This window comes from Balaenoptera physalus (genome assembly GCF_965194825.1).
Source record: "Balaenoptera physalus genome assembly, chromosome: 3".
NCBI lineage: Eukaryota > Metazoa > Chordata > Mammalia > Artiodactyla > Balaenopteridae > Balaenoptera > Balaenoptera physalus.
Genome location: NC_138890.1, coordinates 139,612,739 through 139,628,281, shown reverse-complemented (window position 1 = coordinate 139,628,281; position 15,543 = coordinate 139,612,739). Strand labels below are relative to the sequence as shown.

Genomic DNA, 15,543 nt, shown 5'->3' with positions numbered 1-15,543 from the left:
AATGTCCTTTCTGCTTCCTACAAAACGTTCTACATTTAGAAATCTTTCATCAATTTGTATGATTTTAATGAAATGAAAATGTTTCATAGTCCAGTAATGGGGACTCATTTTGCAATCTCAACACAGTATTAATATTACTTTAAATAAAATTGTTTCTACTGTTTGTAAAACTCAACAAATTTTACGTTTTAGTGAAGCATGGTATTTTACAGCTCATTCTATTTCAACTCATTAATCAAAGGAGATTAAATATCTGACCCAGACACCACCACTCCCCACTCCTGCTCCTTTAGCAGACTTAGTGAATTGATTGTGGAGGCCTTTCTGCCTTAGCTGAGATACAGTCTTATAATCATTCTCAAAATCTTCCATTCAAAAATTTCTAATAGATATCTGTCATGATTGTTGATTTCCTTTTCTAATTCCTCCACTAGATTACAAAATCCCTTTAGCAGTAGTCTTGATTATTCATCTTTGTATCCCTATATGTAGTACAGTGCTCAGCAAATTAATTGCTCAGCAATTAATATATATTAAATACTATATCTGATAATAATATAAAGATATGAAGTTTACAAATGAGGAATCAGGAAAGTAATTACCTCGTCTCTTATTTTTCGTTAGAATGGTTAGTATGTGATTATACATACAATGTTTAATTGGATGTACAGAATCATACATTTAAGAAATGTGCTACTAAACAGAATTCTTTCAAAAACAGTAGCATTTTTCTAGGACATGTGCTAACTAGAAATTTTTTCATCTGTAACCACAGAGTCAGCTTCTAATTTAAAGACACGGGAGATTTTTGGAACATCTGAAATAACAATTCAACTAAATGGAAAAGGGGATGGATGATTCAGCTGGTAAAATTCCCAGAAATAACAGTTAGAAACATTAAAACATTTGTCTTTGACATTAGGCAAATACTGGTAATACGGCAACAGGGAAAGACTTCAGCAAAACTGTGAATTTTTTTTTTTTTATCACTTGCTGGTGTCTTTCTGTCTCCTCTGCAGCCCAACTGAACTTCTCAAATGTGGTAGACCCCTCTCTCACACACATGCACCTCTCACTCAAGCTGTGAAACCCATATTCATATACCTATATTTTTTTGTGTAAGAATTACTCTCAACTACTTGCAAATTATTCTCACTACCTGCCAACAAATTGCCCACTAAAATGTTACCTGGTCATGGCTTAAACTATATTTGAAGTTCTATAAGAACTTTTGTTTCTTGAAGAAACAGAAATGAATCATTCCCCAATGGTGAAATTTTAGTCATTAATGTCACAAGTCTCAAGATATGTCTGAAAACAGAAAACTAGTCACTTAGAACTTCTAGAGTCCACTACTCATAACTTGGCTTTGTGTGTGTCAGGGTAGTAAACACGTATACAACTTTTTGAATCCATTCATGTTCTAATATTTTTCTAAAATGATTAATATATGTGCACCTAAGATATCATAAATCTATCAATAACTCTTTCCTAACAAATTTTATTAGCATTTTTTACTGATTATTGTCATTACAAAATTATTCTGCTTCTCCAACAACCATATGCCAGGGGGGAAAGGGGAGGTAAACCTACACCAGGTTAAGGACTATCTAAGTTTGCATTTCTCTGAATTTCAGATTGAATAAAAATGGAGAAGCATTTTAAATTGTACAGTTTTTTTTTTTGGTTTTTTTTGGCTGCGTTGGGTCTTCATCGCTGCGCGCAGGCTTCCTCTTGTTGCAGCAAGTGGGGGCTACTCTTCATCGCGGTGCACGGGCTTCTCATTGCGGTGGCTTCTCTTGTTGCAGAGCACGGGCTTCTAGGTGCACAGGCTTCAGTAGTTGCAGCATGAAGGCCCTAGAGTACGTGGGCTTCAGTCGTTGCAGCATGCTCAGTAGTTGTGGCACGCAGGCTCAATAGTTGTGGCTTGCAGGCTCTAGAGTGCAGGCTCAGTAGTTGCGGTGCATGGGCTTAGCTGCTCTGTGGTATGTGGGATCTTCCCGGACCACGGATCGAACCCGTGTCCCCTGCATTGGCAGGAGGATTCTTAACCTCTGCACCACCAGGAAGTCCAACTGTACAGTATTATTAACACCTGTGAATTTGAATGCTTGTGATTCAATGTCAGTCAGTTGGAAGAAGTTGTTCTGAATGTTTATCCTTCTCCTCAGTATCACAGAGATTATTATTTTCACACAATGAAGAACTGCTTCCCATACTAAAACAGTGTAGCCTCCACAAAATTAGTTGATTCCCCAAACATTTCTGTTAGATACTCTTAGGGAGTTACAGCTCTTGGATTCTACACACTATCACAATCCGAATTCTACCTTTACACTCAGGTATGATGCCAAATATTGAAGAGGATAGGAATTTCATTTTTTTCAGGGATTCTGTGAAAAAGATAGTAAAATAATTTGACTGGCTAATTATATCTCACATCACTATGCTCTTTAGACTTTCAATTTAAAGTTTACAAAGCACTTTCATATGAATTTTCTTTTTTATTATTAAAACAACCATATGAGCCAAGTAGAAGCTATCATCCACATTTTTTGGATGAGAGAAAAGTATCTAGAAATGACTTGTGCAAGGTACTCCTGACTTTCATTTCAATTCAGCTGAATTTCCTTTATTTCATATGTTCACCCAGCTCATATCTCCACATCAGTAACAGTGAAAAAAGCAGCACATTGAAATAATCAGCATATAATTGCAAATATTCCCACTGATGACCAACCTTAATGGAAAACCATTTTGATTCCACCACTCCTGACAAATAAGATTATCTCAAAATAGTTACTATTCTCTTCCTTCACAACTGCTTTAAATGATATGAAACTGTGGGACCAGTTTCCAGAATCCTTGCTCAATGTCTACTTTCACTTTAAGACGTAATAAGAAAAAGATTTTGCCTCTCTTTTTAAAAAAATGGCCTAAATGGTAGATGTAATTCAAAATAGCCACCAGAATTATATAACCAACCAAATGTATTTCCCTTTCACACTAAAACACGATTTCTCTAATACAAAATCTAAAGTGTATACATCAGCAAGACAGAAAGAGAAGTCAAAGTAGGTCTCTCTCATCCATTACTCAGTGCAATTCAAGGGTTCTAATTTTATTTATTCTTGAGCTTTCATAACACATTTAATAATGTCTTATAAAACTGACTTTCTGTGACAAATTCTCATGTATTTCAATGACTGTGCTTTGCTCAATGAAATTTGAATTAACTACTACTTTTGACATAATGCAAGCAAAATTTTGTTTTCCAAAATATTTCAAATTAATAAAAACACTTTTGACATTGTATCTGACTAAAGTGAAAGACTGACTTGTTAGAAACTGACAATAAAAAAGCACATATTTTCCCTCTGTGATTAGATATTCAACATTTCCTTCAGAGATGAGTTAAATTTCACCTCATTGTTTGTAACAACAAAATATTCTTGGGTGCCACTGTATCATTTTCCAATTTAAGTCATGTCTCTTCACACCTCCTTTTTGTAGACAGGTGCATCACAGTATGTATACAAGACTAAAAACAGTGACCTTTTCAGTTGAGATAATTATCCAGATAATTAAAGTAACACAGTATAAAGTGTTTTTATGAAACACTCTGGCAGTTGAACTAGAATTCAAGTTTAAAACAGAATCACATCACAAATTTTGGGTCCAGTACTCAGGAACCAATGGCATTCCCAGTTTGCACTCTAATAGCACACAGATGAGTCTAAAATAGCAGCACACATAATACATGTTATGTCTGCATGCACAATGAAATGAAAAACTGATACATTTCTCTAGAAATTCTGGAGAAATGAAAGGCTGAATGCACTTTGTCCTAAATTAGCCTGACTCATTTACTGCTTCAAATCTTTACTTGGAATATTTTGGACAGAAATAATGCATAATAGTATTTATAATGCTTCTAATATTTAGAAAGGCAGTAAGCACACTAAAGGGCCAAGAGTTGAACTGTCTGTTGAGATTTTACATATTTTAAACTAGTGGAGACTTTTATGATAACAATAATGCACATTTCTATAAACGTTATAGTTTCTAAGTATGTTCAACAATTACATCTCATTTGAGCCTCAAAGCCGTTCTATGAGATTGGGCAGAAAATCACTATCATCCCCATCTATAAATGATGAGCTAGATTGAATTCATCCATGATTTCTCAGTTCTCTTAGAATATTTCCCTGGCTTACCCACTTGGAAGGATATATACTTTCAAGCTTGGTTTTCAAAGTGGCCACATTTATTAGGATGCCTTATTTAGAGCCTCTCCTCTACCCTCTACCACACTCTCATAGTACATTTCTCTCTTTTGTTTTTTTCTATACTATAAATGCTTCTAATATTGGATTTAAGACACGCTACTGTTTTTCTTACATGTTTGATTGTTTACAAATCTGCTGAATTGAAATTCCCTTGAGGGCATAATTTAACTCATTTAGCAAGTATTCTTGTGCCCCATTATTTTCCAGACACTACGCTAGCAGCTGAAGATACAGGAAATCTATGGTTTCTGCCCTTCTGGAGCTTAATATATAGTTGGGAAGGCAGAGTTTAAGAAAATTACAAAAGTGATGAATGTTACAAAGCAAAAGCATGTGAGGCTATTTCAGCATACTACAGTTGGAACTAACATTACCTGAAAGATTCGTTAATTCCACCCCAGGGTATCTTAAGTTAAAGTCAAAGTCATAGCAACAAAATGTGATGGATGAATTGGGGTTGGCCAAAGGAACAGAGTTCTAGGAAAAGTGAACAACACTTGTAAAGGCCTTAAATCAGTATATGTGACAAACATAAAGAGGTTCAGGCTAGTTAAAAATTAATGAGCAAGGGACTTCCCTGGTGGCGTGATGGTTAAGAATCCTCCTGCCAATGCAGGGGATGCGGGTTCGATCCCTGGTCCAGGAAGGTCCCACATGCCGAGAAGCAACTAAGTCCGTGTGCCACAACTACTGAGCCTGCACTCTAGAGCCCGTGAGCCACAACTACCGAGCCTCCATACCACAACTACTGAAGCCCGTGCCCCTAGAGCCTGTGCTCTGCAACAAGAGAAGCCACCGCAATGAGAAGCCCACGCACCACAACGAGTAGTAGCCCCTGCTCACCACAACTAGAGAAAGCCCGCGTGCAGCAACAAAGACCCAACGCAGCCAAAAATAAATAAATTTATTAAAATAATAATAATAATAATAATAATAATGAGCAAGCAGTTTTCCAGGCTGACATGGGAAAAGAATCAGATTTCAAAGGACCTTGAATTTTGGAATTTGTCCTTATGATACTGAAACACCATAGAAATATTTTCAGCAGGTAAATGATATGGTAATATTTGCTCTTCAAAAATGTCACTTTTGAGGCCCTAGGAAGATAAGCAAGGGAGAATTTTTAAACCTAGTAATGACTCTACTATAAAAATGCAAATGAGAAATGACTGATGTTGGCTTGGACTAGGATGGTGATAGAGAGGACTGAGTGAAGGAATATTAGAATTCAAACCACATTCCAAGAAGTAGAACCGGTAGAACTTGGTTACTGTTAGCTATGGAGAATGAAAGCGGAGAAGTCAAGGATACCTCTTAGATTTCTGAATTGAGCAACAGGAAACAAGAGAGAAGGAGGAGACTTGAAGGGGAAATGAACATACTGAGCTTGAGGAACTCACAAGATATCTTTATAGAGATGTCATGTAGATTTTTGAGGCATAAGGGTACATAGTTTGGAAATTTGGGATTTGAGTCTAGTTACCAACATATAGCGAAGGAGGCATATAAACAAATGCAAAACAGGAACATAGATTGGGCAATGATGGGGCATTAAGAAATTCTAATGTTTTAATATTAAAATAGAGTCCTGGACATTTCAAATTTGAGCTTATATTTTAGCGTTAAACTGACATCTCCATGTCAAAAGCATCAGGATTATATAGATCTGCTGCAAGGCACTAACCAAAAAGCATTCATAAAATTATATATCTTACCCCTAACACACACGCACACACACATACACCCACACAAACTTTGTCAATCTTTTTTTAATTGTCTTGACTTAATAATACTGCCTATCCAAATAGAACTCATTACACCGTACATTAGAACTTCAGGGTGTCTGTTAAAATACCATCTTAAAAAAACACACAGTATAATATTGAAAACAATTCTCTTGGAATAAAAATGATTTTTTAGAGAATGAACTTAACAAACACTTTCTTTAACCTGAGGAGAAAGTATAGATAAAGAGAAATAATCTTTACATATATGAATATTCATTGTCATCTATTTTATCTAGACATAGATAGCCAAGCAATTAGGTGATTCTAAGAGAGTATAAATGAATAATTTCAAAGAAGACAGTTTTGGTATTTCAGAATATAGAACTCTGAAGTAATACAACCAATAGAGGACACCTAGTGGTCTTTAGCAGAATCGATATTTGCCTGAAAAAAATATTACGCAACTCACACACACATAATAATGTTTTTGTTAGTCAATGTACTAATCTGAGAAAGATGACATCATGAATACTCATATGTATAAATATTATAGGCATACATCAACTTGAATACTTCAAATAATTTCCATATATCTAATTTCCTTTGAACTTCACAACTGTTCTATTAAGGTTGTAGGCATAAAAAAGTCACTTTAAGCGTTTTTCCCTAGATTAAATAGAAAATAAAAGGCACAATTTGAATAAACATCTGTAAGTGCTAATTTCTAGCACAGGATCCATTTTACACTATCACATTTCTGGTGGTGTGAAATACAAAACTCAAATATAATTGTATCAATAATATAATATAATTATATTAACACATTGTTAATATATTATTCTATTAATGATTATTAATTATATCAAATATAATTAATATTTAAATTTTATAACATTACAAAAAATACTTCATATAAGGCCTTATCATATTTTATTATTTGATACAAATATTTCAATGGCAAGAATACTTGGCAAAGATAAACCTCCCTTTAGATATCTAAAAAGTATCCTGCCTGACGCTAGCTATATATAAAAAATGCAAATGTGTGATGAATCTCTCTCTTAACTGATATTTTTAGTTCCATCCTCAGTTGTCTCCAATCCTGTTGACTCTGCAGTATTCTAAAATGCAGATCCCTCAGCTAATATGCCTCATGACACCGTACTGAGTGAGCCCATCATTAGCACAACTTCTTGTCATACCTCCAAACTCACTGCCTTTGCAACCTAGGTTCTAGAGATGCAGAACTGTGCTAGGCTGCTTATGCTTCATGTCTTACTGACTGTACTCCTCTGCCCCCTTTTATTCACCTTAGTAATCCAGACTCCAGCTTCAAAACTCAGTTCGAGTATCTCTGAGGCTTTCTTCTCCTGCAAAAAAAGCTGTGTTGTTCACTCCCTCTTTTATGCCATCACTTACCACACCATCTGTGATTATTTGTTCACATGTCTGTTTTTCCTGCAAAGCTGAGATATGCCTTGTATTCTCATGTTTAGCATCTGCATATAGGAGTTATTCAGTAAATGCTTGGGAGTGAAGAATGAATATACCTTTGCAATTATTTAATGGATTTAGAACATGGAGCATTGCCATGTAGTAAGCAGATAGGTATACTCAGATAGCCTATTGTGTTTAGAACTCTATACTAGTGTACAGGGAGATTCAAGGGCAAAAAGTTGACCTTGACTCTTCCCTACAGACATTTATGCCCAGGAAAAGAAAAGGAAATGCATATATAAGTAAGTATTCACAACCCAGCTATGGGCACGAACAAATGCACGCAGAGACAGTAGAATTGTTCAAAGTAAAATATTGACCATTATAACGCAGTCCATCAATGCAGAATATTTTCTGGAGATGAGTTTGAGCATAAATTTTAAATGAATAATAGAAAAAGAAAGGCTTTCCAAATCTGAGGTGTGGCACATGCAAAATTACCAGAAGCAGAAAAAAAAAATCATTCTCTGCCAGAAGCATTATAAAACTAAAAAACAAACAGAAAATAGCTGTTGGGCGCAAATATGAAGTGACAATGGTGAGACAGGGGAATGGTTTGCTGGAGAGCCTTGAAGGCACTGCAAAGAAACACAGATTTGATGTGATAGGCAATAGGGAACCTCCCTAAGTTCTAGCAGAGGGCAGGTTTAGGAAAACACTGGTGTTTGCTTATGGCAAGTCTTAGAATTCTATGTGTTTTCTACAAAATGGAAGTAGCTATAATATGAATTGCAATTTATAGCAAGAGTTAGTTTCTAATCTAAACCAATTAGAATGCTAAAATTAACCAAAGACAGAAACTGCAGTCTGTATTAGCTCCCTGTAGAATAATTTCCTTATTAATGTTCTGTTGTTAAACATAATTTGTACATAAATTTGCCTCTAAGCCAACATAAAAATCTAATACTGATTGCTAGAAGGGCATTGCAATGTTCCAGACACATTATGCATCTGAAATTGCTATAGACATATTTGAAGATCAGAACCACAGCCCTCTTCCTTGCCTCAAAATAAGCAAGTTATTTGTGATAGGTCTAAAATCTATACAAGGAAAGTTGAGGGGATAGCAAATGAAGAATGAAAAATAAAATATTATAGGTATGTATTCCAAAGCCATAGTTATAATAGGAGCTTCATGTGTTTGCCATCCATTTTTAATATTGCCCATGAAGAATTTCCACTTTCTGTGACACTGAAGCCTACAAATCGATAACCATTACAGAGTAATATAGCAGCTATAGCATTCAAGGTTCCTGGAACTCTTCACCTTTAAATAATCTCCTATTTACTAAGCTCTTCATCTACGCTTTATCTCTTCAGTGGCTGGTGATTGTCAAAAATTGTAAATAATATTCCATTTAATTTCTGAGGATTTCCTCACCATATGTCTCTTTTAGGAGGATCACAGAGAACGGGTTCCCTGTGATAGGTTACAAAAGAGCACTCTGGCCCAGGTCACTGACTTCACTTGAAATACAACAATAACAACAACGTTGAATTAAGGGAATGATTTTTTTTAAGCCAAAATACAAGAGTGGGAGAGATTCACCTCTGTTTTCGGGCGATTACAGGAAAAGGAATTTTTTGACCTGATTTATCTAAACAATTGCCCCAGATTTTCACCTCACCTGGCCATACATGTAAAGTTTCAGTACAGTGTCAGAGAGCTCTAATTTTGCATCCTAAAGCCATTGATCTTATCATTGCCTCATGAAAACAACTTTCCCCCTGACTTCTTAACACCATGTGTTTCATAAATCAGTTGGCCAAATCAGTTCTTTCCTTCTATATTAGCCACTATATTCAATTTTAGCAAGGATAGTAACATAAGGGCTAAATTTTAAAGTTTCTGTATTTCATTCACAATATTTCTCTAATTTATCTGGCTTTGGCACTTCCTGTTGTTTATCAGTTGAACTAATTCAGATAGGAAAAAAAAATGTCTCATTAAAGATGGAAGCAGTTTCCTATAGAAGGCAGCCACTTTCCTTGGGAATGATTCATTTAAAACGGTAGCAGCTCCCAGACTTCACACATTACTTCCCCAAATTTGCTGAATTTAACATTAGCCAGCTTGGTACTAAAACACTCAGAACTCAAAGACATGTGGGTGAACCCACATCTTCCTCTGTACTCTTATTCCAAATGCGCATAGAGCAACCTGATTATTTGTTGTGTTTCTACTTGTAAACACATCCTGGTGGCATTTATAAAACTCAGGTAGAGCTTTACCAATTTGGAACCATTCAAGTTTCTTTGTGACTTTGGTTTCAATCACGCAGGTGATGAAATAATGAATCCATATTAAATTTTGGGTTAATTACTACCGTATTTTTTCTCTGCTTAGCAGTGTTACTAACAGACATTAAATATCCATGATATATGTGATATTATATGGGGATATCATATAATCAAGAAAACATTCTTCATGAAGTGAGCTTATGATTCATTTATTATCAAGGTCATTTATTTATAAGAAAGATCTTGCCAACTCACAACTCTAGCGTGAATGGGTTTGGTTACCAAATGTCTGTAAGTGCATATTAAATTGCATTTTACAGGAATGATGGCAGTGAGCTGATGCTCCTGAATTATATCCTGGCATCTTTGAAACACCATCAAGTTACACAGACCTAGGTGTCTGTGACCGCTGACAGAAACTAGAGGACAACAGTATTAAAAAGTGTGCTCTTCTATGACTGAATAGCCTGCCATTTTATCTGGTAGAATGCCATCTGTTCATCCTTCTGCCATTCTCTAGGGTAACTGGGTTCAAACTACAAGACACTGAAAATAGTCGCATTGCCCACTGTATTTTTATTTGACTGAGTATTTATGTCAGTGACTTTTCTTCTCACAGGCTACTCATTACAATATTTTTTGTGACCATGCTTTAAGAGGCAAATATTCAGATTTTATGTTGCTTGGACCACAAAGTTTAGTTAAGAAAAGTTTCCTACAATTTTTGATTATATATATAAAATGGTGCAATATTAAGGTATTTCTCATTAAAAGAATATATATGTTACGGTGAGAAGCTATATGGTTATGTGGTTAAGAGCTTTGCCAAGGTCAGGTCAGGTTGTCAAGGTCAGGTTGCCAAGGTCAGAATCCCAGCTCCACCTATTACTAACCCTGTGAATCTGGGCAAGTTACCAGAGTTATTAGGAAGATTCAATGAACTAATCCATGTAAAGAATCAAACATATTACTTGAGATATAATAAGCCATCAATAAATATTAGCTATTTTTATCAATAATCACCTTGTTTTGATATTAACAGTAGCATAATAATGTTTGAAAACCAAACATTTTTTACATGTTAGATGGAATATGCTATATAGAGACACATTATAAGATGAATCCAATTTCTCACATGTGCTTCATCTGATTTTAAATATAATCTGTATCCATATTTTAAGAATGATTCATTTTTATGTCTTTTTAGCAGTGTCTTATGCAGTGTCTTATTATTGTATGTCATTTCCTGAAATCCTAGGAACCAAAATGTCATCAACAAGCACACACAAAACATTGTTACAGTCTCACAGAAAGCAGAGCTAATGTTCACCAAAGTTCTATTTTATGACTTGTTTAAACCTAAATTCCAAAATATAATTCATCCTAAAAAGCATTTCTGTACCTAGGAAAGTGGCGATTAATTCCTAGCCAATGTATTGTTTTCTTTAGTGCAGGTTTAGGCACTCTGGAGGCCTCTTTGACCCTCATTTTTATGCAGACAATAAAGTTCAAGTTATAATTAATTTTCTTAAGATACATTTAGAAGGAAAAGAAAATCAAAAAGTTAATATGCAGACTCTGAAATCAGGGACATAACCTCCTTTGCTTGGTGATGGTACATTTAACTCAGATCTTTGGAAACTCCAGTTGGCTGAGCCCTTTCAGGTCCCACCAATTGCCTAAGAACAACAGATGCCCTATTCAGCAAAATATTGGCCAGATTCACTGTATTTATTCACTGTAGTATTTGTGTTTTCTACGTAATAATTTCCCTCCGGGGTATGCTGTTTTTCAGTATTATGAAATGAACGAGTAGAGAGAACCTATAATAAATAATTATAGGCAAAGAATAACATTGAGCAAAATTATTATACTAAAATCAGTCTTTACACCTACAACTTGGAAATACTAAAAAAAAATCTGTATTCTTCAAACACAAATTCTCTGAAATTTCAATATTAGAGGAAACATATTCCACATTATTTCACAGAGCTAATGATACAAACTAGGTTAGCAATCAGACCCTACAGCTTTGTCAAAGATGGTACTTGATGTGTTAGATAAAACAAACTAATATTAGATATTAAATAAAAACAATCTTCCATGGTGGAAGAGGGGCAGCACTGGTTAAGATAAAAATTTGTTGATTAAAGTAGATTTGCTTTAAAAAAAGACTAGTATGGAATCTAAAAGAAAAAAAAAATGGTTCTGACGAACCTAGGAGCAGGACAGGAATAAAGACGCAGACATAGAGAATGGACTTGAGGACACGGGGAGGGGGAAGGGTAAGCTGGGACGAAGTGAGAGAGTGGCATGGACATATATACACTACTAAATGTAAAATAGATAGCTAGTGGGAAGCAGTCACATAGCACAGGGAGATCAGCTCTGTGCTTTGTGACCACCTAGAGGGGTGGGATAGTGAGGGTGGGAGGGAGACGCAAGAGGGAGGAGATATGGGGATATATGTATACGTATAGCTGATTCACTTTGTTATAAAGCAGAAACTAACACACCATTGTAAAGCAATTATACTCCAATAAAGACGTTAAAAAAAAAAAAGACTGAATTGGCATAAGACAATTGTTTTACAATCACTAATTTTTTCACTTCACTCAAATCCAGTATTCGACCATATCTTTTGAGGATACAAATATACCACTTACATACCAAAAAAAAAAAAAAAATGAAATGAAATTTTTCTTTTTGAATTTCATAAAACTCATTATACATAGCACAGTTGTTCATTTTGGAACAGTTATAGTTTAAAATCGCATGATATAGTAGCTTTAAAAATGTAAAAGATATGTCTTACCTCTTCCCACTGATGTATGTATCTAATTAACCTTGAAAGTCGTAATAAACGCAAGAGACTGAGAATTTTTGTAAACCTCACAATGCGAAGTGCCCTGGCTGTCTTGTAAACTTCTGAATCCATTCCTTTTTCTACAATGAGAAAGATATAATCCACTGGGATTGATGAGATGAAGTCAACCACAAACCAGCTTTTTAAATAATTCATCTTGATCACTTTAGGGTCCAGGATGATTTCAGAACTATCTTCATTGACAGTCCCAGTCCTGAAATTCATGATCAAGTCCAAAAGGAAAACTGTATCTGAAGCCACATTGAAAATAATCCATGGTGTTGTTGTCTGTTCTGTAAAGAATGTGATTCCAACTGGTATGATGACCAGATTTCCAACCATCATTATAAGCATTATTAAATCCCAATAAAACCTACAATAAATAAAAAAAATCAGATTTTAAGATGTAGACAATGACCAGCCTGTTCTCCCTGCCCCCCACCACAATAAAAATTATTACTGACTTATGGTTAAATAAATGAGTAGAAGAACAAAATGTCAGTTTGGTAAATTAGATAGCTCCTTCAGTGGCCATAAAGTTAAATCTAAGTAAAATTAATATATTCCTAAAGCAAGGCATTGTGATTACAGAATTCTAAAAATTACTTTCTATAAAATGTTACAGAAATAAATTCATGAACACCCATACCCCCATTTATCTGATAAAGAAGCAAAAATAAACTCCCCTATAGTTAACATACAATATGGATGAAAACAAGGGAGAAGATCCAGAAGATCTATCTTTAAAAAAGCTACCTTTGAGAAGACACTTTGGAGGTGTTTTGAAGTACTTTATATGTAAAATTACCAATCATAGATTAGAATAAACAGTAATAAATAGGGCACATGAAAAATATTGGTACTGCAGATTTATCTCTAGAACTACAGATTAGGTCGACCATACATTCTAGAACCGCCATAGCTTCACAGCACTCCAAATATTTATGCTTTATTCTTCTTAATTTGAAATGAGAAAACTAATTTTGTTCTGAGGCTGAAAATACTTGAACTGACTCTAGGTTTGAAACTAGAATCTAGCTAAAATTTTTGTCACTGCTTCATTGAACAACTACTTTAAATATATTGCCACTATTTTTCCAAACAATACTTTCCTTAAAAATTCTGATTTAATTTTCAACATAGCTATGATTACTAACTACCTTTTGAAACACTCTTATCCCACCTTATATTAAAATTAGGAAATTTATTCCAGGTTAATATAGCATTAATATATAGTTAATATTTATTAATATAGAATAAATTCATCAGGGATTATTGTATTATTCTCATTTGGTTTCGTTCAAAGTCTATTGACACTGTAGTTAGACTAGGTAATAGACTATACTTGTTACAGTATATACTTATAAAAATAAAGAAATAAATCAACTAATACAACTCTATAGTCATAAAATAGTCTCTGGAAACATGAGCTACTTCATTCTAGTCAAAGGTGTACTCTCTTAGCAGTTGTGTTACAAAAATGGTATAAACTTTCATGACATTTCTGTTAACCAAGATATTATTTTACATTAATTCTCCTACTTAGACTATTTGGGCTACATTTTGGTAAGGTATATATTTGCATGAACCTTTCAAAGTTATTATCATTCCTAATTATGGGTGACTCCTGGGTTAAAAGTAGTAGTACAAGAAAGAACTATAACAGTCCCACTCTGCCCTTTTTTCTACCCCCCACCCCAGGATTATATAAAAGATAAATGTTTGTCATTTTGAAGATTTCACCAGTCTTTCTGTCAAAACTTACCTATAGAGTTACGGACAAGTATACAAATACCCATGTCAATCATACATCATGCCCTGGCAATTTCAATGAAATTTTTTCTCTTTTTTTTCTCCTCTCCTAATGGAAATGCAAAATGTGCCATTTAATACACTAAGGACAGAGGAGAGATGTAGGGCAGATGCAATATTGTAATAGCTGTTTCACAAAAAAGTGACATCACTGAACTCTAAAATGAAATTGTGTGTGCCCTGAGGATTTTCACTTTACTGGATACTCTTATCAGTCTCTTCTCTGCTCTCCTCTCTGCTTTCCCCTGAAAGGCTGCTGTTCCCTTGGGTGTTACACAAAGCCCTTTTATCTTCTATTCTACACATGCTCTTTGGGCAATATTATACACTCATCCATGTCTTTAATGATTAATTCATAACAGATGACTACAAAAGCATTATCTCCAGTCCATTCCTGTATTCTAAGCCTCCTAATCCTTATAATCAGCAGTCTATTAAATCTGTCCCCTTGCATATCTCACACTCATGTCAAACAGCATGCCCAAGCTCAATCTCATCACCTTCCCTCCCACAGACATCCCCCAGATATTCCCTGTGTCAGGGAATGGAACAAAGCTCTACCTGATTTGCAAGCCAGAAACCTTGGAACCATCCTAGATAACCCCTGGCCTGAAATCTACTTAATCTCATTATTCAATCAATTACCGAGGCTTTTTGGTTCTAACATGTAGATGTAAGTTGTATTCATCCATTTGTCCTTTATCATTCCCATTGCAGCTGTCTTCAGCCAGAAATTCTCAACAGTTGCTTAATTTAGAGACAAGTTACTTAAATTCTCTAATCCTAAATTTTTTCATTTGTAAAATAAAGATTATTATAGAACCAAATGTGTAGGGTTTTACAGATTAAAAAAAAAAAAAAAACACTATATGCAAATCACAGCTCCTAGCATAGCACAAGCTGTGGCACATGATGCTGGTAGCATACTTAGTATTCATCTACCTTTCCTTGCTTACCAAAAGAAATCCAATTTGGGGAAAGCAGTCAGCAGCCCTTTGAAAAATACTCACTTTTACATACATGCTTGTATTTCTGTTACTAAGATAGAAGCTATTTTTAAGGAAAACTCATACTCTATCCTTCTCAGTCAACAGAAATGAAAAGGATAAGG

General features: G+C 34.8%; 1 protein-coding gene across 1 annotated transcript in view; it reads right to left on the bottom strand.

The window, feature by feature from the left end:
- The window catches only part of HCN1 (hyperpolarization activated cyclic nucleotide gated potassium channel 1), a 384,462-nt gene that overhangs the window by 317,530 nt on the left and 51,389 nt on the right, over positions 1-15,543 (bottom strand). Inside the window, exon 2 of the mRNA XM_082455878.1 lies at positions 12,570-12,993. Coding sequence (XP_082312004.1) covers positions 12,570-12,993 — 424 coding nt within the window. The remainder of the gene's footprint in view (positions 1-12,569; positions 12,994-15,543) is intronic.